This window comes from Chelonia mydas, chromosome 2, assembly GCF_015237465.2.
Source record: "Chelonia mydas isolate rCheMyd1 chromosome 2, rCheMyd1.pri.v2, whole genome shotgun sequence".
NCBI lineage: Eukaryota > Metazoa > Chordata > Testudines > Cheloniidae > Chelonia > Chelonia mydas.
Genome location: NC_057850.1, coordinates 86,043,679 through 86,067,047, shown reverse-complemented (window position 1 = coordinate 86,067,047; position 23,369 = coordinate 86,043,679). Strand labels below are relative to the sequence as shown.

Here is a 23,369-nt window from a genome sequence, read left to right as displayed (position 1 = left end):
ACTTTATTAAAGGACTTGTCAATAGAAAATAAAATGGGCCTATACAGCGGTATGTTTATTTTAAAGAGAGGGAAATAACCACACATCAAAATGAAATAAGAAGCAATGTTGTCAAATATACTGACTGAAACATACCCAACAGAGGCAGAGAAATCAAAACAAAAATGGGGGATTTGGCCAGCTTCATGGGCACATTATATATGAACTGTGATGTCCTGATGATTGTGGTATATGTTTTTGTGGGCTATATTAGGGGCATCCTTATATTTGAATTTAAATTCTATTAGGGATATTTACCTTATGTTATTTAATTTTGTGCAGTTTCTACATTTTGGATAGGTGCCACATCAAACAAAATGCTATGGATTTGCCCATTTTTGCTGAAAAGGAGCCTAGGTAGCTGTAAAAATTACCAGAAACAGCTATCGGCCTCTGATAACCCCATCTCCACACCTCATCATCACCGGTTTCAGAAAGCTTAGCAAAATCATCCACCATCTCACATCATAGGAAGCCCATAAATCTGGCAATATGGATAAAAACATTACTAAACCTCTCCATCTGTTTATATATCTTTTACATCCTAGGAGAAATCAGCTCCCCAAACTAGCACTATTATGTACAAATCCTGTAATTGTATTGGAGTTAGAATTGTATAACTCTCCTCCCACCCACTCCCTCCAGCTTCTTGGCGATTCTTATTTGTGACCAATGTTCATTACCACCTTTGTCCTTTTATGATCCTTTAAGCACACTCATTTTCTTACTTACATTTCTCTTGAACTTCCAATAAAAACTGGATATACACATGTACCTTAGGATGAATGGACCACGGAAACAAAACTATCCCCTCACAACTGTTATAATCATATGTCCTTGGTGTGTGTATTATCTTGGCCTGCACATCTGGTAAAATGAGCTGGCATGCAAAAAGTGCATATACAACATCAATACATTATTTGTATAGGATTATGCCCATGAAGTTATTGTTTCATGGCAGATTATAATAGCTACATGAATATACACACAAGCTATAGTATGTAGCTTAAACTGTAGTACATCAGATGCTCCATTTTGTCATACAACTCTTCAATAGCCGCAGAGCTGTCAGAGTAGAGATATCTCCCTGGTAAGGCCCTGGGTATCATCCTTCACGATGCTAGTGTGTTTTTCGAACACTGTTTCTCTGGTGCCACCATATATTTGGTAAAAATTTTCTTTAGGGAGGTTGTGTTGGCTGCTATTGGATTTTTATGAGATTTCATTTTAGATTTTATGATTTCCAGCTGGGGAGAAGGGCCACCCATGCAGCCTCCAGACCTGAATTTTGCCCTGGCTTTGATCTGGGTGTTCACCACCTGTGGTTCATTCTGTCCAATCTGGATCTCTTAGAATCACAAGATGCAAAATAAATGTTGTTTCACAGACACAGGGGCCCTGAGGACGGCTAGCTCATTAGCAGGGACCACTGTTCTAAGGACTGAAATGTTGCCACTTGAAGGCAGCCAGCCAGTTTCCTTTATCATGATTCCTACAGAGTTGTTGCTTAGCTTAGGTTTTTGGAAGACTTCAGTATAAATCAGTAAGTTACCCTGGAATGTCTGTTTTACCCTGATGAGGAAGGGAAAGACTCACGATTCACGTGTGGTGCAGTAAACTGTGGAACCTTTTCCATCTTGAATTAGCCCCTCTTGCTGGCTCTCTGCTGCACTTAATGTGTGGTTGTCATCCATGTATGCACAGCAGCTCCCTACAGCGCATCCCTCTGAAAACACTGGTGGGTAGCTGGGACGCAGAGGAACCAGCCATAGCCCCCGCGATGAAAGTAATGACTTGTAATTACAAAAAGCTGTCAGGGGGCAGATCAGGCAGTGCCCCAATTAACAGGGAAGCTCTATTTATTTATTTAACCATAATCATAATATGACAGCACTTCAACAACATGAATTAATTTAGTCTCACAACACTCATTGTGGCCAGGTAGGGATGTATTATCGTCTCCAGTTTATAGATGGGGAAACTGAGGTACAGAGCAATTACGTGACTGACCATGGTCACATAAGAAGCTTGTGGCAGGCCTCAGAACTGAACCACAAGTACCCTCCTTCCTCTTATGAAGTGAGCCAGTTTCCAGATCTCTAATGTGTGCACTTGCCTTGTAAAAATATTTTTATTTTTATTTATTTTGGATAGGGCATAAGAGTCACTGGCTTGACTGCTGTTACTGCTTCTTGATGTGCCAAATTACCTTTAGAGATGGCTCAGCACTTTTGATGGGGTTTTTATGGGGTTCAACACAAGGCAATTACATGCCATGAAATACTATAAATTAAACGAGATTTTATCATGTATGTAATTATTTATTGAGCTGAGAATCCATAGAAGGTAAACAAATGTTTACAATATCATACAGTAAGCATTTCCAGGGCTTAATAAAAATGATTGTCACTCACCGTGCTTCACAAAAAATTTTCTTTTAATGAATAAATAATTTGATGAAATCAAAAAATATTTACAATATAGACAAATGAAAAAAGCTTTGGATATATTAATCTGAGCATCCTGTATTTTGCATTTTCTAACTGTATTTCTATCAAGACTGCCTCTGAAATGATACAAACTGGACAGAAACTGCAACTCAACAAAGTTAATGTGGTTTGTTACATGTGTATCCATTAGTTCAAATAAGCTACATATGCTTCATTTATTATGCATGTGTTAGAATACAAATATAACTAAAATCATATATTATCAGAATGTTAGACAGCATTCTCCACAAAACAGAAATGTACACTAGGCTGTGACAATAACAGAGGATCACAGGCAACAAAATATAACAGAAAAATACAAATTCCTTCATCAGAATATAATTGTGCTCTTTAATTTACCAGATGACTATGCTGCTCTATCAAATTGATGGTTTTGCATAAATGCAGCATCCAACAACCACCATGTGTTTGTGTGTGTGTGTTTGTATGTGTGTCAAGCAGCGGCATTACAGTGGAAATTGGGCAGTGCAAGCAGTTTTTATAAACACTTTCTCCAGCTCTTAAAAAGAGCGAATTATACAGAGCAATAGAAGCATAACACTGAGAAGTCTTCATCTCATATACACAAATATCATGAAACAACTTGCTTTGTTTGTGGCGGTGAGAGGAGCTTTATCACTGCTGTTTGTGCAATCAGCCAGAATTCAAGTATTCCAAAGCCACTTCATAGCAGAATTTGTACTGATCCTGAAAAATCAACAGAAACAACCCCCCACCAAGTTATTCACAGAAGAAATTTAATTAAGGACTTCAGTATTTCTGTTCTATTAAAATTATTTACTATCAGTCAGTGTGAATGAGTTTGCAAAAGCAATTTGTATTTAGATAAGAAAAGCATCACACTAATAATTCAACAGTACATACAGTAACGGACATTGTTGATCATACAATAACAATACTGTATTTAGCTATGCAAACATGTCTATAATGGGACATTTGGAAACCAGTAAACAAACTGACTTGTAAATCTTTCGTAACAGGTCAAAAAACTCATACCCAGTAGATATTGGAATTCCTTTGCCGTAACATTGATGTTAAAATAGGCCTGGTTACTACTATTTTCCAGTTCATAAATTTCATTTTATTTTTGTCTATGAACTCACTCAGTTTCTTTATTACTCCTCCTCTACACCTAATTCAAAATCCCCACAAGCCCACGCTCCAGTTATTTTTCCTCTCACACTAGAGCACATACATCAGGTATTGAGTTTTACTGTCACATAAGGGGTATTTTCAGCTACCAAACTGTCTTTGCACACATGCCTGTGTTTATACTGAAGTGGGGCCGTCTGGAACTAGGGGAGCAACCCAGCACAATCCCTGAAGAAGCACCCTGGTGCAGGAGCGGCTAGTTATGTGGGCCCGTGGTGCCCATGCTCCAGGAATATGCAGGGCCTGGGGGCCCAGCTCCACCAATGTTCAGGGTCAGGTCTCTTCCCTGGCCCCGCCTCCCCCCTCCACGTGCCTCCCCCAGAGAGTCTCCCGCCCCCGCCTTCCGCCCCTGGGCAATTTAAAAAGGCCGGGGGGGCCCCGGCTGCCGTCGCCACCACTGGCAGTGCAGTGGGGTTAAGGCGGCTTCCTGCCTGGCCTCACTCTGGGCCGCTCCTGGAAGTGGCTGGAATGGCCCTACGGCCCCGGGAAAGGGGGAGTGTCTCCATTCTGAGCGCTGACTTTGCAGGTCCCATTGGCTGGGAACTGTGGGGGCGGTGTCTGCGGGCAGCAGTGCGTGAAATCCCCCTGCCCCCCCGCAGAAGCTGCTGCCAGAGGGGTTTGTGGGTAGCTTTCGGGAGCCACCCGAGGTAAGCGCTGCACCCCTCACCCTCTCCCGCACCCCAAACCCCTGCCCCAGCCCAGGGCCTGCACTATGCACCCAAATTCCCTCCCAGAGCCTTAGGCAGGTGTGTGTGCGCGTGGGGGGGGGGACTTGGACCCGTTCTGGGCACCACCAAAAATTATACAAACCTGCCGCCCCTGCCCTGGTGAGCAAATGGTGTGTGCATGTCACAGAGGTGGAGGAAGAGACAGGACCACTTTGCACTTCCCTTTTGCACCTCCAGGGGCACAGAGGGACTGCAAAGGCCTGGCTCTTATACCTCCCTGCTTGCTGCTCATCCACATATGGGCAAGGCACAATCTAGTCTTCTGAGCAGTTGTACAAGGCGTGGCAGGTAACTCTGAGGGTTCTGTGTTTTGTGTCCACTTCTTTTTATGTTTCTGCTTATCAGTGACTTTATTTTATAAAATGATAAACATTTAAATGTAACAAAAAGCTGACGAGAACATGGCTGTTATTCCATTAAATCTAAGTGTTAGCTGTTCTGATTTCCAAAAATTAAGTTTCAATGTACCGCCAACTAGATTATCATTTTCTATCAATGGAGTAAGCACTGCCTCTATCATAAGCACTTTAATTAAGTTATAAAACGTGACAGTTCACGTGTAGTAATAATGACATAGCTAGCTGGCTGACAGCACTCAGCCTTTACCTTTATGCTGAACACTATAAGTAGGTAGGATATGATTATACTTCAGCAATATTCTTCTTTTGCCTGAAGCAAACATTTGAAGGGATTTCTGTCTATTGTCCACTCAAGTCACATGTTTATTATTCAGCACGTACCTGAATGATTTCAATAGCTACTTTTGAATCAGAAGAAGAAAAAAAGCCAACAGCAATTGTTAAAACAAAGAGATGCATTTTCCTGCAGCCTTCATTTTGCAGCTGCCACTTTAAAAGTTAAGGAACAAAGTTGTTTGGACTTAAACCGCCACGGTTGTGAGCGCGCGTACTGAAGGTTTTAAGATCCTGTAGGGTCACATAAACGGTGGTGTATTTGGATCTCTTCTGAACGAGGAAAAAAACCCAGAAATATGGGGTAAATTATATCTTTACTATTTTTATTGTATATGTATAGGTGACTAAATCACAGTCATGTTATCATTATGGAACACACATTGGGACAATGATCAACCAGCCAGCCATTCTCATTTCTTCCAAGCTCATTTCATAGTGATTTACTGATTTAGCAGAATAACTGACATTTCCAGTAAATGCAAGCCCTAGATAACTGCCTTATAGAATAGACATTATTGTTCCCCCATGCTCACTGCTGTGTGTCCTTTGCACATTTTACTATTTGTTTGATGCTAAATATTAAAAACCTTTTTATGTTACCTAGCTTCAGAGAGGAATATTTATATGGAGCACATATTGGTAGACCCAGTAATGTTTATTATGAAACTCGTTGACATGCTTCAGTAAAGATACCCTAGTGCTAAATGTTACTTGTATATTATGACTATAGAATTTCATGAATTTTCTGTTTTTTAGATGAATGTGTCACTTAGATTTTTGTACTTGGAAGGGTTCAATGAAATTAGGAGATGAACCTGTAAATCTGCACCACAAAGAATATCCTTAATCTAGTGAGAAAATGTGTAACAATATTTACTCAGCAATCCTGGAACTCCTCTCATGAAACACTGTAGCACTAACAATCCCGTGCATTTATAGATTTGATATTCTTTGAAGAATGGCAATAACTTTAAAAAGGTGGGTAAGTGTTAATATCCTTATTTTACAGATGGGGAAACTGAGGAAAATAACTTTTCACTCCTTAAAAGTCACAAAGCAAATAGTCAGTGGCCACATCAGGAAGAGAACCCAGATCTCCTGACACTAAGTCGCTGCTTTCCACCACTACACAATGCTGGTCCTCATGCACATTTTCAAACCAACTCATTTGAATTGTTGCCATTTATTAAACTATATGCTCCTGTAGAGAACTGGACTGGGCCTCAGGAGACTGGGGATCTATTACTGGCTCTGCTGGGTCACCTTGAGCACCTTCACCACTCTGTGCCTCAGTTTCCTCATGTGTAAAATGGAGCTAATGAAGCTGACCTTTCTAAAGCGCTCTGAGATGGACTGAGGAAAAGCACTGTAGAAGAGGTAGGCATTATTATTATTATACATATTTGTTTTAAAAAAGCTCGTATTTGATTTAAAATATTTGCTATTCAGTAAAAATAAAATAAAATAAAAAAGGTGGGGAGCCCAATGTGGGGGTTCATTCTCTGGCTGAGACATCTGCTCCTGAAAGCCCATCCCAAACTGCGATTTATAGCTAGCATTTTCTACAACTGTATATTTCCACCCCATTTTATTTTTATTCCTGTGAAATAAATGAATCAGAGATCACTGAGATCCATGAAAAGAGAAAAGGAGTACTTGTGGCACCTTAGAGGCTAACAAATTTATTTGAGCATAAGCTTTCGTGACCTTATGCTCAAATAAATTTGTTAGTCTCTAAGGTGCCACAAGTACTCCTTATCCTTTTGAGAATACAGACTAACACGGTTGCTACTCTGAAACCTGAGATCCATGAATTTATCCACAGGTGATGCACGGGGGGGAAACGCGGGGTCACATGATCTGCCAAGGCATGATTCTGCCAAGGTGGGAGTTGGGCTGAGCACAGCCCTGGGGGACATGCTGGGGAAAGGCACCGACATCATGCGCTCCCACTGAGCTCCACTAGGTGGTGCCTGGAGCAGGGAAGTGACATCAGGCTGGTAGTAGGCTCAACAGTGGAGCCCGCTGGGGTGTGTGCAAGGCTATAGATGGGAGCTTGGGGCAATGAAGGGGGGAGGCAGCAGGAGCAATGAGGGGATGGGACGGTGGGGAGTCCATGGCAGACAGTGGGGGCCAGGGGCAATGAGGGATGGGCGGGGAGCCTGGGGAGGCAGCAGGGGGATAGGGAGGTGGGTGGCGAGCCCGGGGGAGGCAGTGGGGGCAAGGGTGATGGGAGATGGATGAGGGGCTCAGTAAAGTGCAGGGGTGGGCGAATTCGTGGGGGGCTGGGGAAGAGGCAGCGGGGCCGTGGGGCATGGGGAGGTGGGTGGGAGCTCAGTAGCGGTCCAAACCAAAGCCACTTCCCAAGAGTGCTGGGATCTGGAGTTCTGAACTGGCCCAATTATAAAAATAAACCTGAGCTGTGACGTTGAAATCGGAACCTAGATCTGATCTTCCTCATGTTTCTGAGTGGTTTGGATTCTGTGTCCTAGTTATGGGCCCATCTCTAGCTAAAAGTGAACTGTAAAGAGAAAATGGAACTGCAGGCAAGCTCAGAAACATGACTTGAATGTCCCTGCTAACTGGGCTGGGCATAGGAGATTGATCACAGAAAACTGTTTTAATTTACTTTCCAGATTGTTTTTCAAACCACTGTCTGCCTGCCATTAAATCTGTTTTTCCCAGTTTGCTAATGATCCCCCATTCTATGATTCACCATTCTAGGGTACTACAGATACCAGAATAGTCAGATGCCAGAAGAGACATCATAGCCACCAGGCAGTTTAGCATGAGATTTCTGGTACTTGTGATGCCCAAGAGAGCCAATGTCTCCTTGTAAACCCAGAAGAGAAAGCAGATTCAAATGGAGAGGAAAAATAATTTTATAAGGTTAAATTAGAACTGATTCCTGACATAATTATTGCGTGCTGATTGGTTTGCAAATATCTCTGTTCTTCAAATTGATATAACACATCAGTGCAATCCAGAGCTTCTTCATGTGTAGCTCTCTTTTAGCACAATCTCCATTGGCTATTACATAGTATCATAAAATATGAACATCAAAAGTAGCTCTAGAAATCAAAACTCTTTTGTCTCAAGTATCTGCCCTGAACCCTGCTGCATACCACCAGAACCTTTAAATTGTGCCCCCCCTCCCCCGATCAGCAGTTACCAGTCACCTCTGACTTAAACTCATAGAGACCTGAGAACAGCAGGCATGCCAGGTACAAATCCACATCTACACAGACTGAATGGAAAAGTAGGACATTTCTCTCTACATCCAGCAAATAAAAAATTAGGAGTGTCCTGAGACAGGAGCCAAATGAATGGCCCGCTCCCAACATCACGAAAGCTGGAAGGTCCCTCACCTCCAGATGACTGACAGTCTTACATTGCTAGCTTGCCTCCTCAGAGTGGCAGCCTCAAACTCCCTGCTCATCTCATGCTGCTGGCAAGGTGCTGGTTCACCTAAGGACCCAGCTAGATGTCTCTCTCTTACTGATGCCTGGCCTGAGGGAGGGATAGGAATTCACAGCAGTGGAGGTGGGACACGTTGGTAGGTCTGAGGAGAAGGGGTTTCTTCAAAAGAGAGGCAGGGCATACTGGGACTTGCTGCACCAAAAATATGGACCTGGTCCTACCTCATAGAAGGCAGAAACCCTCCATCTTCCTAGCACATCACCCCTAAGTAGCTTGGCCAACCCACTAGCATTCACTATTCCTCAAGGTGTTCAACACGTGAGGCCAGACTGGGAGTGGAGATCTCTCCTAAGGGAACAGGGGTGGAGGGTGTCACAGTTCTGTGGGATCTCCCTGCCTCCTCCTTGGGATTTTGGGGTAGAAAAGATGCCCGAACACAGTTCAGTCCCAATTAACCAATCCCCTATTGTCCATAGATTACACAGTTAACTCATACTGGGTTATGATTCCTGAAATTACCCAAATACTACATCTGTCATCGAAGCTAATCTGCTTTCAAAAAGCCAGACTCTAAAAGCACTGCTTTTAAGGCACCCCGTCATAAAGTACAGTGGCACTGTCCCCCTTAATTCAATATCCTGTTTCTACAGAGGTTTTGAAGGTCTGAGACCATCACATTGAATTGGGTGGAAGTGTACATCTTTCTCCCAATACAGAACTACAAGCAGAACATGACAGCCTGCTGATTTAAGCTGTCCTACAGCTCTTGTGTCATAGCCACTAGTGTTTCTGCAATTCTACAGCTAAAAGATTCAATAAAACACTCTATAAGAAAATAATTGCACATGGCCCCTTGTTTCCGAACTCCTTTAATCTTTCTATGAGGTAGAGCAACCATAATTAAATGCAATATTCTGGATGTCACACTGAAATTCACGGCTTTGATAAATATTAGGCAATTAAGCTATTTATAAAATATATAATTTGAAAATCTGGCATTTCATTTTACATTATTATTATTTCTGCTGTGCGATGACTGCTCTCCTCATGGATCACACTGCCAGAAAGGCAAATTAATAAAGATGTTCTGTTGAAAGTTTTAAACTATTTCAAACATTCAAATGAACAGAGACAAAGTCTCCTTGGGAAGAAAGCAGTGTAAAAATACTCTTATAAGTGAAATGATTTCATTATCCCCTTTGAAAACGACTTGCATGCTTTCTCAACAGCTCCCACTGAAAATCTTGGAAATCTCCCCAAACCTTATGATAAAAGGGAACATTTTCTATTTAGTGGTGCAGTTAAAAAAGCTCATACCAGAAGGTCCACCATGTTAGGCTTATTATTTCTCAGTGTCTTCACAGCATGGAATACATCAACTGCCCTCTGGTGCCGAAGCATTTCACAAACAATGCTGATTGCACAAAATGTCCCACTGCGGCCACCTCCGTTTCTACAATAAAAGTGATAAAATGGCTCCATTACTCATGACTGTATGTTACTAGTTCTCATACTGTGTCTGAATGTTCTACGAGACGTGCAATGCAAATACTGGTGAACCAATGGCTATTAATGCCTCTGAAGTCTAAGAAGGATGCAATTTCTAATTAAAATGAATAGGCTGAATTATCCAACATGTATGCTGCAGAATCCATCAGCTTGGAAGCCTGAGGGTAACAGAGTGTTTAAATTTTGCACTAGTCTTTTCTATTAATTCATAAATCTGAAGAACAAAGTAACTATTTGGAAAATAGAATAGAGACAGAGGAGCCTGATTCTCATTCACACTAAGGCTCCGTTCCCTTGCTCTGGCAGTACAAAGGAGCCTTAAAGTGGGGTAAATTACATTTCTGTTCAATTTGAGGCCCCTTTATACTTATATAGCAACCTTAGTGTAACAAGACTCAGACTCAGAAATGCTAAAACATTAAACAGATTTTGGAGTTTGGTTTTGAGCTGGTTACAAGTTTTTCTATTCTAGGTTATGGTGCCTTATTTCTGGACTCAAAGGTTCTCAGGTAACAGTAAAAGCCCTGCCCAACTTATAATTTGTATTGATAACTGTACTCTTAACATAGCCATTAGGTGGTGCTGCAATATCCCACTACATTTTACCTGTACCTTGTGGCATTAGGTACAGGCATTACACTCACCGCATGGGAATGAGTGCTTTTACAACTGTATGTTCCCCCATCATCCATAGTTTCAGAAGATGAGAACCCACACTGACTTGCTGACTAAAAGCCAGGCATAAATGTTCATAGGCATGATCAAATATAGTATTTAATAGTGCTTTATCTTCAGCTATTTTTAATCTTCAAGAGAATCTCTTTCCAGAACCCTATTATTTCTACAGCTATTCCAATCAGAGTCTTTAGGCTGCACTTCATTGGAAATAATAAACCTTAATAATTACCAGAGTGAAGACTAGTTAGCTAGCGGGTCTTTCAAACCAGCACTCACAAATGGTTGATTTTCAAAGGAAGCTATGAAATCGCACATCTGTCACATCCAGGCAGTATGAAAAGAATGCTCTCTGCTGCCAAAACATTGGCTGATATTGTGGGACTCTTTGAGAATGTTAATTAAACTAAAGTCATTTAAAAGGATTATGTCAGAGCTTTTTTCTTTTCTCTGCTGCCTGGAAGTGACGCGTGCGTGATGTGGTATAACTATTTAATATCATCAGCAACTATAGGGATAATAGTAATTTGCACTTCAAAAGGGCCTTTCAGCTGAGGATCTCAAAACATTAATTAGTTAAACCACACAATACTCCTTTGATGTCAGTATCATTATCCCCATTCTACAGATGGGGAAACTAAAGCACAAAGAGATTGAGTGACTTGTGCAAGGTCAGTGTAAGTGGGCAACAGTAATAAACTTGCAGTTTTTATCTGTAGTTACTAATTTCTATTAAATATAAACAGAACGGTCAGAAAGTTATTTTCTAATTTAGGCCCCAATTTATGAAAGCACTTAAGGGTGTGTGTAATTCCATCACTAATCAGAGCAGCACTTAAGCCAATGCTTAATTGAACAGGAATGGTTTCCTGAATTGCAGCCTCAGTTAATGAGAACTCAGTCCTCTGTGAGAGCTGAGGGAAAACAGCACATGGCAGGTTCTGAGTCCTAAGAGAGCAATAGTGGGCAGATTAAGAACTTGTACCTCCACATGGAGCCATGTAAACTTGAGGCCCTCATGCAAGTATACATGACCCTCAGGAAAGAGGCTCTCAGATTTCTCCCAAAGAACATGAATGGAAAACCCAACTTCCCACAAATGAAAAACCTTCATGAGCTTCCACTGTTTTTCAATGAGGTGCTGTGTAATTCAGTTCCAAATTATGGGATAAATTACAAGGATGCCTCTTACCTTCATGCAAATCCTTTAAAACCCAAAGTACAGTAAATATTTATACTACCCCCTTGCTTTCCTACCTTCAAATACTTACAAACAATGTACGACTGTACGTCCTTCTCCTCCATTGTATTCTTCCTGCCATTTCTCCACCTGACGTATTTGTTTCAAGAAAGAACGTTTGGACACTGGAGTATCTCTGTACATGGGCCATCCCAGGAACTGAAACTGCTGCACCATCCGATACCCATCTTGGGGCTGCAAAGATCCGAACAATAAGCAAGAAAAAAGCGAAGGCATTATTTACACTATACTCAAATGGCATACAATTTAAACATTCTCATCAAAGTTGTTAAAGGACATCACTGCTTACAAATTACTAAAGTAATTTCAGCTGCCCTTGAGAGTTATGGCTTTTAATCTCCAACAGAGTTATTAAGCACACGATGTTTTAAGTAGCAGGATATACAAAGAGACTAGAGTAGAACAATGCTACAGCTGCAAGAGTCAAGTAAATGATGATTTAATATTATAGTAGTCACTTGATAGCAAAGTGAAAGGCACAATACAATTTCAATTATAACCTCTGGTTTTTCACATGCTCATAACTTTCAGCTTTTTGGAAGAAATGTCCTGTTTCTTTCATTTTAAAAAGAAAGTTTGAGCAAAATCTTTCAAGCCATTCTGAGGAAAGCAGGAGTGAAAAAAATAAACATGTTTAAAAACTAATCTAAGTGCACTTTATTAACTGGGCTGTGCTCAAACTCTCCAGAGAAATAGTTCTGAAGAGAGGCTTTACTATATCAATTAATGCATTGAACAAAAACCCAGAATGTTTACATGACAATGTTGTTGTTATTGCTGTTACACAGTAGTAATAGAAAGGGTGACAGATTAACAAAAGAAGGGACTACAGCAGAGCTGAGGCAAAGTAAATTTTGATTGTCATAGAATCACAGAAGTGTAGTACTGGAAGGGACATCAATAGGTCACCAAGTCCAGTCCCCTGCACTCAAGGCTCATATGGGATTTGCCTGCTTTCTGTCAAAATTTGGAACCTATTGCACTCCTGGCTGGTCCTTTCCATTTGACTGCCCCTCCCCTCAAAATAGGATTAATATTGATCAGCGATTATTAAATCACACATCCTATTAACATTTCATGGGTTCTTTGATTTTACTCATGAAAAATCACTGGGGACTTCAAGGCCCTAGAAATCTGAAAGAATGGGGAGTGCAGGCTTATTCACTGGCTCCCTGGACTGGGAAGTAGGGCCCCAGGTACCTCTTTGGCTCTTTCCTCTCTTGTTGCGGGAGCAGGTCACAGGACTTGTCTTTGCTTGTCCTGGGGAGGACTGGCCCTCAGTGCAATCCATGACCTCACTGACCGACTAGGGAGTGCTGCCCATTCTTTCCAATGTCTCCTCAGTTTTGGGAGGAGTTGCCAAGTCCATTTTGCTGGGCCCTCTTTGCCTGGATGGGATGGAATGGGATGCCTGATCTGCTTCATGTCTCTCTCAACCTGGCTTAAGTGGATGTCTGCTGACTTCAGGTGGTATGGGTGAAGTATATTATCACACCACATTAGTATCTTTATAAAGTGCTCACTTCTTTGAAACGCACATGTATTAAAAGGTGCACTTAAAGGACTGTGCACTTCAGAGAGATCCTGGTACAGTATTTACAAGAAACAAGTCTCTCTCTCAAAGAAGTGGTATTGATGCATTTTGCTTTTTTCTCTATTTAAAGCGCCAGGACATTCAGTGCAGATTATGATAAGGCTGAACTCTTCAAGTACAAGTGTAAAAAAATGCAGACGTTAAAGGCTTCCATTTTCAAAAATGACCTAGTGAGTTCTGGGGGCCCAACTTGAGGCACGAGTTCTGAGGGCCCAACCTGTTTTTCAGGGTTAGGTGTTCAATGCTTTCTGGCAATTACATCCCTTTAAGATGTTTAAAGTCGGGAACTTCAAAGTTAAGGTACCCCAAATCAGAACTCATTTTTGAAAATTTAGGCCATGATTCTTGCATCAAAGTAATGTTGCTCATAAAGCCCCTGGTTTTTATTTTTTGTTACATTTATTCAATAAACTAACACAATGTATTTTAAAACATAAACTGAATTATGCACAACAAAATATGCAACGTGGGCTAACTGCTGTAACAACATTAACTTCTGCAATTCCTGGTTAACAGTACAATCTTAATGCTGTATTTTTTTCATGTGAATGTAATAAACATAACGAAGGCATGTGGTAGAAAAATGTCTTTATGCTGATTACGTATACATAGCCTTATTCTGATTCTATGTATGAACCATATATCTATAAGCTTGTTCTCAAACAGACTTCGGAGTGTGAGGTGCTTTTGCATGTTTAACCTTTACTTTTTGTTTAATCTTTACTTTTATAACCTCAGTAAGGTTTGCTCATTACCTTCAATTTTACTGAGATATACACACATTTATTTTATTAATTTATAGTCCTGATTAAAACTAACTGGATATTTGGAGGAAAGATTTCTTAGTTAACATTTCCCCCCTGTCAATTGAAATGGTTAAGTTTAAAAAAAAGAGAGAAACTGAATAAGGTTCTTACTCTTGCTGCATTATAAATTCGGAATATCCGGCTGATTATGTCTTCTTCTAAATCAGCTGATACAAATTCCACCTGAATGGGACCATGTCGGTGTACCCCATTTTCTGGCCAGTACTGGGGACACAACTACAGGAGAGCAAAATCACAGACAAGCACAGTTATTTATAAGAACATTGATATCCTGGAACATCCCTGGAGAATGCATTTTTCTTGTCTTTTAATATGGATCATTTCATTTAATTTTCTCTCTTTTTCAAGTGTTACTAAAATTCTCACACACATTATTATAAAATTGTAGTTTCCCAATCTCCGGGCCAGTTTTTTCAGTATTCCAACTTTACTTTTGCAGAACAAATTTAACCTAATAAATTCTTAAGTAACTGCACCTCATATGGCTCATTGCTGTATTCTTAACTCTTTGGTGTTTGGAGTTACACATTTCTGACACTCAACATCAATTAAGTGTTCAGATATGATGGGATGTGGGGATGCTGTTGAACGACATCCCATTTAGGGTGTGCTGTGAACAGAGGACCAAAGGCCTGATATCTTAAAGTATTCTAAGTGTGTTGATACCAGTTCATAACCGCAGTGGAATGTGTTATTGCTGTTATAAAAGTAGAGCTATTCTCAAAACTCCAGTGCCTAAATTCTGTGCTCAGTTTAGCTCCAGACCAGTGAACTGGCTAAAATCAGCACTGCTTGAAATTTTCAGTGACCAGTCAGTCTTACATTTGTGAATGCCACTTTACAGTAGAAAATATGACCTAGAGATCACAGAAGAATATAAATATGTATCTTGAACAGTTTAAGTGTCCAATAAAAAATTTATGGCTTAATCCTGAAATGAATCACCTGACTCTTGGTCTTCTACCCCTAATACTTTAAAGATTAATTCAACACTTTGATGGGGATTCTCAGAATTGCCCTCTATACAGTGTGTTCACTTTCTGGGATATTTAGGTTTGCAGTGTTGTTGTGGCTGTCCTGGTCCCAGGACATTAGAGAGACAAGGTGATATCTGTTATTGGACCAACTTCTGTTGGGGAAAGAGACACTTTTTCAAGCTTACCGAAGAAGAGCTCTGTATAAGCTCAAAAGATTTTCTTTCACCAACAGAAATTGGTCCAATAAAAGATACTACCTCACCTACCAGGGATACCTATAGCAGTTCATGGCCAGGCACGCAGCAAAATTAAGTATGAGAATGAGCAAACTAACGCTTGCTTGCAGGAGCATTGATCTCATATTTTAAAACTTCATTTTATTCAAAAAAGTAGCAGTGGCCTTCATTCTGCTGCAGGCGATCCACAGCTGAGCTGACAAATCAGACATGCTACAGCTGTTGTTTTGCACTTCTTTATAACACTCATCCCTCAACAGAGCCACTCACAAATTACTGCATTTTACGAAAATGTGGCCATTTAAAACAGAGTAAAAATAGGACAAAGTCTGATTTGCATATCAGTTCAATTTAACAAATTAAAAACAAAAAAATCCAATTAGGAAAATGTATTTTCTTTTTTAAAAACACTCTACATTCACAGCTCACACTGATGAGCAAATTACTTTTAGACTCTGCTCTGAATCTTAATCATGTTTTCATTATGAAATACACTTATTTGTATTGAGTAACAAAATACAATGAACATAGATAGCTAATGTAGGGTTTCCAACATGCTGTACAACTCACTGTAGGTCCTTCCATTATGTAGTAATACCGTTCCAATGGCTTTTTGAAAAATACTTAAAAATCATATAAAGGCTAAGATGTTTGGCACAGCAGTTGTAGGAATCCATGATTTTCAAATATGTAGGACATTTGGTTTGAGGGTTTTTTTGTGAATGTGAGTGGTTGGATGTATGTGATGTATCAACTTCTTTAGGGTAGATGTTTAGGGTTTGATTTCTCAGGAAGGCATGGAATTCCCCCTAAACTAATATATATACAGCAGCTGCAGCAGATCCACATGGCTACCATGTAGCAGCCATGGTCCTTCATAAAATGGACTATCTTGAATGGTTACTTGCAATCTTCCTTTGACAAGAGTCAGTATGGGAAGATTTAGACTTCTCAAATCTCTCCAAATTGCATCTTCCAACTTCATTTGTGGTTGGCCCCATATCTACTTGCTTCGACTTCAGCTCTACAAACTTTCTATAAAAGCATACCTTTTTCTGCATGCTGGACATGACCCCACCACTGCAACTGTCTTGTTCTCAACTGGGGTAAGACTGCAACTTCCTGGGATCGTCTACACATCTCTTCATTTGTGACAAAACCATCTCAACATATGTTAAGAATGTGCCGTAACTTTTGTCACTAAAACTATTTATTTTCCCCTCCTATGTTTTATTTTTAATGGCCATGATCCTGCTCCACATAGCAGGGCTGTCGTCACTATCATGGTGAACACTCGTATCTTAGATGTCACAGAGATATCCTGCCACACAGAGGCCTTTGAAGATTCTGAAATGCCACTGATGCAAGATCAATTCGACATGTGAATTCTTTGGTTATAGAACCTCCTGCTCTCAACCAACTACCCAGATAGATGAAACCATTTACCCATTCAATGTCATTGCCATCTACACACAGGCCATTCACTTCCATTTTACAGGAAGCATGAATAGCTTTGGTTTTATCACCATTGATCTTAAGTCCCACAGATTTTGCAATTTTTTGTAGATCTTCCAGCATTAGCTGTAGTTGGTCAGTAGGCATTTCAAGAAAGAAAATATCATCTGCGTACTCAAGATCCTAAATTCTGCAACTCCTACTTGGGCCTCAATCAGTTTTGGATTGGAAGAGGGGCTGTAATCATCCCTTTTTTCCAAAAGGGAGAGTGATTAGTTTGCTCAGATTATAGGGGAATAATGCTGCTGTCAGTGTCAGGGAAAGGGTTTATGACCATACTATTGAACAGACTGAAATTGGGCCTTAAACCAAAAATGACAGATAACTAATGTGGTTTCTGTACTGGCCAATCTACAATCTATGCTATATATGCTCTGTGAAATGTTACTGAAAAACGACTAGGGCAACAAAAGACAGTTAACACCATGTTTATAGACCTTGTAGCTGGTTTTGACTCAGTGCACCAATCACCCCTGTGAATGATGATACACCAGGACGGGGTGCCTGAGGACTTAATGTTCAGAGTGGACAAACTACCGTGGTACGTTTAGCTGTGTGAGGGTCAATGGCTGTACTACAGGCTGGTTTTCAGCAGAATCAGAAGTGCACCAGGCTTGATTCCTCTCACCTATGTTATTTAATGTTCTAACAGAGTATCTGATGTAGTGTATTACAGTAATATGTAAATACATTATATAGAAATAAATACATAAATAACGATTTTGACAATAATTAGTAATAACGCTGAATGACAATGCCTGGTTTTCAATAAACTGGCCCTCTTTTCCCTTCTTTTTGCTTTTTGAGTTTTGAGATTTATTCCTAATGAAAAGCTTGTCACTTACATTTGAGAAAAAAGTTTAATGAATTGCAAAGACAGGTGTATTACCTGACACACTATATATCCCAATAGCTTTTAATAGTGAGTAAGGCCAATAAATGCCTAAAATAGCCAAACACTATTATACATGCAAAACACAGCCTACAAATTCACAAACTCTGTGTAGCAGTTACTAAAAGTCTGACTCTCTAGAGTGTTTCCTCATTCACGCTGAAAATAACCTCAGACTCATGAATAAAAGTTTTGTCTTTAATTTCTAGACAAGTAAGAATGGTTAGGGATTCAGAAGCTCAGTATTTAAGACAGTGTTTGGAATTTGTAGGCACTTTTTTGAAAGCCCAGGTTGAAAACTTTTATGTTTTTTAAAACAAAATGTTAATGTTAACATGAAATAAAAGTGAGCATTTTTCTATGTATGACTTAAACTTGTTAAAAAAGAGATTCTTGAACACATCAGGAATAAATATCACATGCAGCATACTACAGCATATTAATTTTGATGTTACTTTAACCAAATATTAAAAGCATTTTAGAACATTTACATAGTAGGGTCTTGTTTACTGCATTGCTCCTGTTTAATGCCGGTGTTAAAAAGTAAAGTCAGTGCTTAAGGAAATTGCCATATCAGAAGCCCAGAATGGCTCAAGTTCTCCACTTTTTTAAAGAACAGATATATCTTTCTAACGAACAATGAGCAGCTATATTGTAAGCTAATTAAAAATGCCCCATACATTTGCTTCATCTCTGTTCTGGAGAGAGCCCCTCTATGGAGAGAAGATAGTCCAGTCTCCATTCCTGTTTAGTTCTTGTCCTCTCCACTGAGGCTGCCACTTACAGATCCAATTTGTGCCAAATGTGATGCTGATTTTTGTGATGAGAATGACTGTCCACTAGTAGGTAGACCAAGACCACAGACTCATTTCAGGCAAGCAACACGGGAAAGCTGTGAATTTCTGTTAACTTTTGGCCACTATGAACTTGTTTTAAACTTTGAGCCAAGTCCTAGAACTGAAAGGTTCCACATCCTATTACCAATTCCCAAGGAGTTAGGGGTGTGTGTGTGTGTATTTACATAATGGTGGACAAACTTATGATGGCCTCATTCTTTCCTCCCTCCCTCCCTTTGCCTATCCATGAGCTATGAATCAATTTTCTAGTGTTTGTGAATGCTGTTTTATAAACCTAATTACGTCCTAACACTGTTCTGAAGCACACATGTACTACCTAAACACAAGCATTACTCTGTAAAGTACATTGATTGGAGCAGTTTCTAGGACTTACTTGTGCTGGATCCACATCATTCAGCATAACGATTGATGTGCAATGATAGTCTAGGACCAGCCTCCAGAAATCTTTGACAGTATTTGGTAAAGGATGCTGGGTAACTATAAAAGCTGAGGGTTGCTTATAGCTCTGCAAAACAATAGCAACAGAAGATAAAATTAAAAGTGATAAGAGAAGAAATCCATCCAGCAAAATGTCAGTAATGGCCCCAAACCCTAGGAAAATAAGTATTATTGTTATTTTGAAGATTACTCACACAGTGTTTTCAGATCTTCCCTGAGATGTTTGCTTGTAATCTAATAAACTGTAATTTTACATCTGGAGACAATATGGCTTTAACAGATCATATTTTTAAAAAAAATTATGACATGGGCATACAGAAGGGGAAAAAAAGAGATTCTTGCTTCCAATCTACCACCCATAAAATCTTGAGAGGTAGATTTGTTCTGAGTTGTTGACAGACAGATGAATCTACGTTGACTGTACTTGATTGTTAATGTGAATGATTCCTGTGTAAGGTGATACCCAGTTATTGTTCCAAGAAATATTGCTCAAATCCTAGTCTAACTGGCAGCAAAGCAATATCTTTAGGGGGAAAAACAAGGTTCATTCTCTCTTTAAACTCTGGCCCATGTGACTGACTGGAGGCACTGGGTGAACTTTCATCCACAACCCATGATTTAGAACCAGATGCTTCTTTGCTGCTGAAGGCCATAATGGAAGTACTTAGTCTGTTATCGGTCGAGGATTGTCAATATCTCCATTAAGAAGGGCATGTCTGCTTTGAAGGAAGCTTGTATGCACCCTGTGCTCAGGAAACTATGTCTAAACACTGGCAATCTGGGTAGCTATTTGAATCTTCCCTTTTTGCTTGGGTAACTGAGACAGTTAATGACAGGTTTCAGAGTAGCAGCCGTGTTAGTCTGTATCCGCAAAAAGAACAGGAGTACTTGTGGCACCTTAGAGACTAACACATTTATTTGACCCAGCCATACACATACTGAATCTATTTCCCCATGTTAAGTATCCTCACACCTTCTTGTCAACTGTCTAAATGGGCCATCTTGATTATCCCTACAAAAGTTTTTTCCTCCCGGTGATAATAGCGTATCTTAATTAATTAGCCTCTTACAGTTGGTATGGCTACTTCCACCTTTTCATGTTCTCTCTCTCTCTCAATCTTCTTACTGTATGTTCCATTCTGTGCATCCGATGAAGTGGGCTGTAGCCCATAAAAGCTTATGCTCAAATAAATTTGTTAGTCTCTAAGGTGCCACAAGTACTCCTTTTCTTTTTGAGAAGGTTAATGGGGCAAGAGGACTCTCACAGAATCTAGCTTTTCATTCTGGTTACAGACTTGAATATGGTGCCAGATGTGCCCTTCTTCTTTCCTTTGGTCAGTAATCTCTTCTTAGCACTCGATAATCACTAGATATCCATGCTGTAACTATTAGATCAATCAGCTGCCTTCAAGAATCATGAGAGGGTGCTGACTTGCCTGAAGTCATGTGCGGAACTGGAGGGGGCTGCTCTTGAATGGCTCCATTCCTTCCTGGCTGAAAGGTCCCAGAGGGCTGTATTGAGCAACTGCTCACCAAACTCACCCTTGTGTAGCGTGATGCACGATTCAAAATTTCACCCCCCTTATTCAAAGCATATACGGTGCCATCGGGGGAGTTAATGAGGCGGCATAGGTTATGGTGCTTTAAGTGCATTGATGACACCCAGTTCTGCATTTCCATCTCAACTGATACAAGGGGAGGGGAGAGCAACTGAGCACCTGACCCACTGGTGGGTATAGAATGGGGTATGAGAAAGAGCAAACCACCTGCTCCTGGCCCCTAATGTAGGGACTATTCTGGGGACACGGCTGGAGCACACAGTGCACCAACGATCTGGGGAAATGGATCAGCCGCCATGTGGCCAGACCAGTCAGCACAGTTTATAAGAGTCCCAAGGCTGTTCTAAGATGTTTGCAGGGAGGGGGAGTCGCTGAACCAAGCATCAGCTGTCTCCAGGATTAGGAGGATGGAAAAGTGGCAGAAAGCCACCTAACTCCCCTGCCCTGGAGCACCAACCATGGCTCAGGTACACCTGAGGATCCAGCCCAACAATTTGATTTCAAAGGTAAATGGCTCATAATAAGATAAGTAGCTGCAAAAGCTAATACTAAGGAATCATCTTTTTTGATCAGTACTTATTTACAAAACAAAATAATATTGACCTCTCTATGATGGGATGCGGCATAACGGCAAGATAGCAGACATTACAATCTGAGATTTGTCACTGGCTTCCTGTGTGCCCCGGGACACTGTGTGAATCTAGACAAGCCATTTAAGCTTGTCTGTTTCCCTATTCATATAAACAAAGATAACAACACCTAGTTTTGAGCCTTATCTAACATGAGTAAAATACTTTGAGATCTTAGATGGAAAGTCCTATATGAGTGCAAACTATTATTATTACTGAAGCTTTACTTTTCAGAAAGAATATTTCAAATATGTTCATTCTTTCCTAAACACTATTTTCTCGTACGTGTGTGTGTCACAATTTTAATTACCCCAGTTCTAAAATATCAGAGATATACTATAAATCTCTAGAGAGTGTAAAACACATTTAAGTGTCTTTTTACTGATATCCTATTAGCACTATTAAAATTACCATAACTGCATTTAAAATATTCATTTTTTCATCAACTGAACAGGAAATGTTCACTCAGACAGATATAAATAGAACGACTGGAGTAATGTCTTGTGTGCTATCTGTGCTGACAGGCAATTATTTTTTCTGTTAATTACTGTGTAAATTAGAAGGAAAGGGATCTAAAATACTGCTGCAAACCCTATTATCCCATTTAGCTGCCTTGGTGACTTAATAGGTAACTCTTTTTCTCTTTAGGCCAGATGGTTAAAAATTCAAGAGCTAGCAAGAAATGCAGACATTTTTAATTTGTCAGTACTCCCTGACGGGCTTTCTCTGTGTGGTTTTGGAACCTTGGCTGAGACATAACATATGAGGGATCCTAAATGTACTCAGGGGTTTAAAGATTTTGTGTCATTTTTTGAAAGGGAAGTGGAAGGATTTGAGTGCTCTGGTGCTGACTATGCTTCCCAGAATTTTCCAGTGTGGAGTTTATTCCTGCTTTATTATTAATGATATAATGGGGCTTACATCCATCAGTGCAGCGTTAATGTAGTTACTGCTCTCCCCATCTATTGTTATGAGGAAAGGCAGACATCTGTCTGGAGGCAGAACATCCATACAGCGATTCTTTTCATGATTACGGGGTAAAAGTGCTATACTGCAATCTTCTACACGCAGTGTTGGAGTCACCATGTTTAGAGTCTATGAAAAAGAATAAACAATACATGAGCAAGGTTAGCTCATCAGTGAACGAATCCTAAAATAGTTAAATCATAGAATTTCAAATCAACTTGGGATACAGTTTCAGAGGGAATTTACAAATGTAAAAAATCAAAAGAAAAACAAACAAATGTATGAACAGCTGGGTTCAAAAGCAAAAACCTTGGATTGCTGAACATGAGCACATACGAAGGAAGAACCTGAAAGATGGTTGCAGGGTTACCTGTATTCTGGCCAAAGGATCATGGAGGGAAACCACATAGGATTCCAACCTCTGTTTATGAGGAAAGAGAGAACTTTACAACTACTCTATTGGATATCTTTATTATTTCACATATTTCAACAGAAATTTGTGACATATTATTGCCCTGTTTTGTAGTTCTTCCCTCACAGGCCCGATTCAAACCCCACTGAAATCAATGGAGGGTCTCCGTTGACTTCAACAGGTATGGGAGGAGGAGCCATATTGCATGTATCCACGTTGTGCTGTCCATGACTTACCCTAAATTCTTCTTTGATCTGACTTGAGTTAGTCTGAGGATCCAGTTTATTCATTTCATAGTACACAGACCTAACTTGAGAAGCTGGAATAGAAGTATCTCCACAAAGACAGGCTTCCAGTATTGCGTCGTGGATAAATACGTACTGCTCCTGTTAAAGCAATCAACACAATTACTGACTTAGAGGGAGCACATCTTAAGTATTAGTGCTCAAGTAAACAGTAAATAACCTATAAAGCTCAC

The 23,369-nt window shown here is 40.1% G+C and overlaps 1 protein-coding gene across 17 annotated transcripts in view; it reads right to left on the bottom strand.

Moving 5' to 3' along the window:
- Positions 1–2,458: 2,458 nt before the first annotated feature.
- The window catches only part of PTPRM (protein tyrosine phosphatase receptor type M), a 699,958-nt gene continuing 679,047 nt past the window's right edge, over positions 2,459–23,369 (bottom strand). For all 17 annotated transcript variants that reach the window (XM_043539842.1, XM_043539843.1, XM_043539845.1 and 14 more), the window contains 7 exons: positions 23,128–23,277; positions 22,435–22,608; positions 19,261–19,392; positions 14,501–14,626; positions 12,000–12,163; positions 9,862–9,997; positions 2,459–3,236 (listed from right to left, as the gene is read on the bottom strand). In XM_043539842.1, coding sequence (XP_043395777.1) covers positions 3,183–3,236; positions 9,862–9,997; positions 12,000–12,163; positions 14,501–14,626; positions 19,261–19,392; positions 22,435–22,608; positions 23,128–23,277 — 936 coding nt within the window. In that variant the 3' untranslated portion in view covers positions 2,459–3,182. The remainder of the gene's footprint in view (positions 3,237–9,861; positions 9,998–11,999; positions 12,164–14,500; positions 14,627–19,260; positions 19,393–22,434; positions 22,609–23,127; positions 23,278–23,369) is intronic.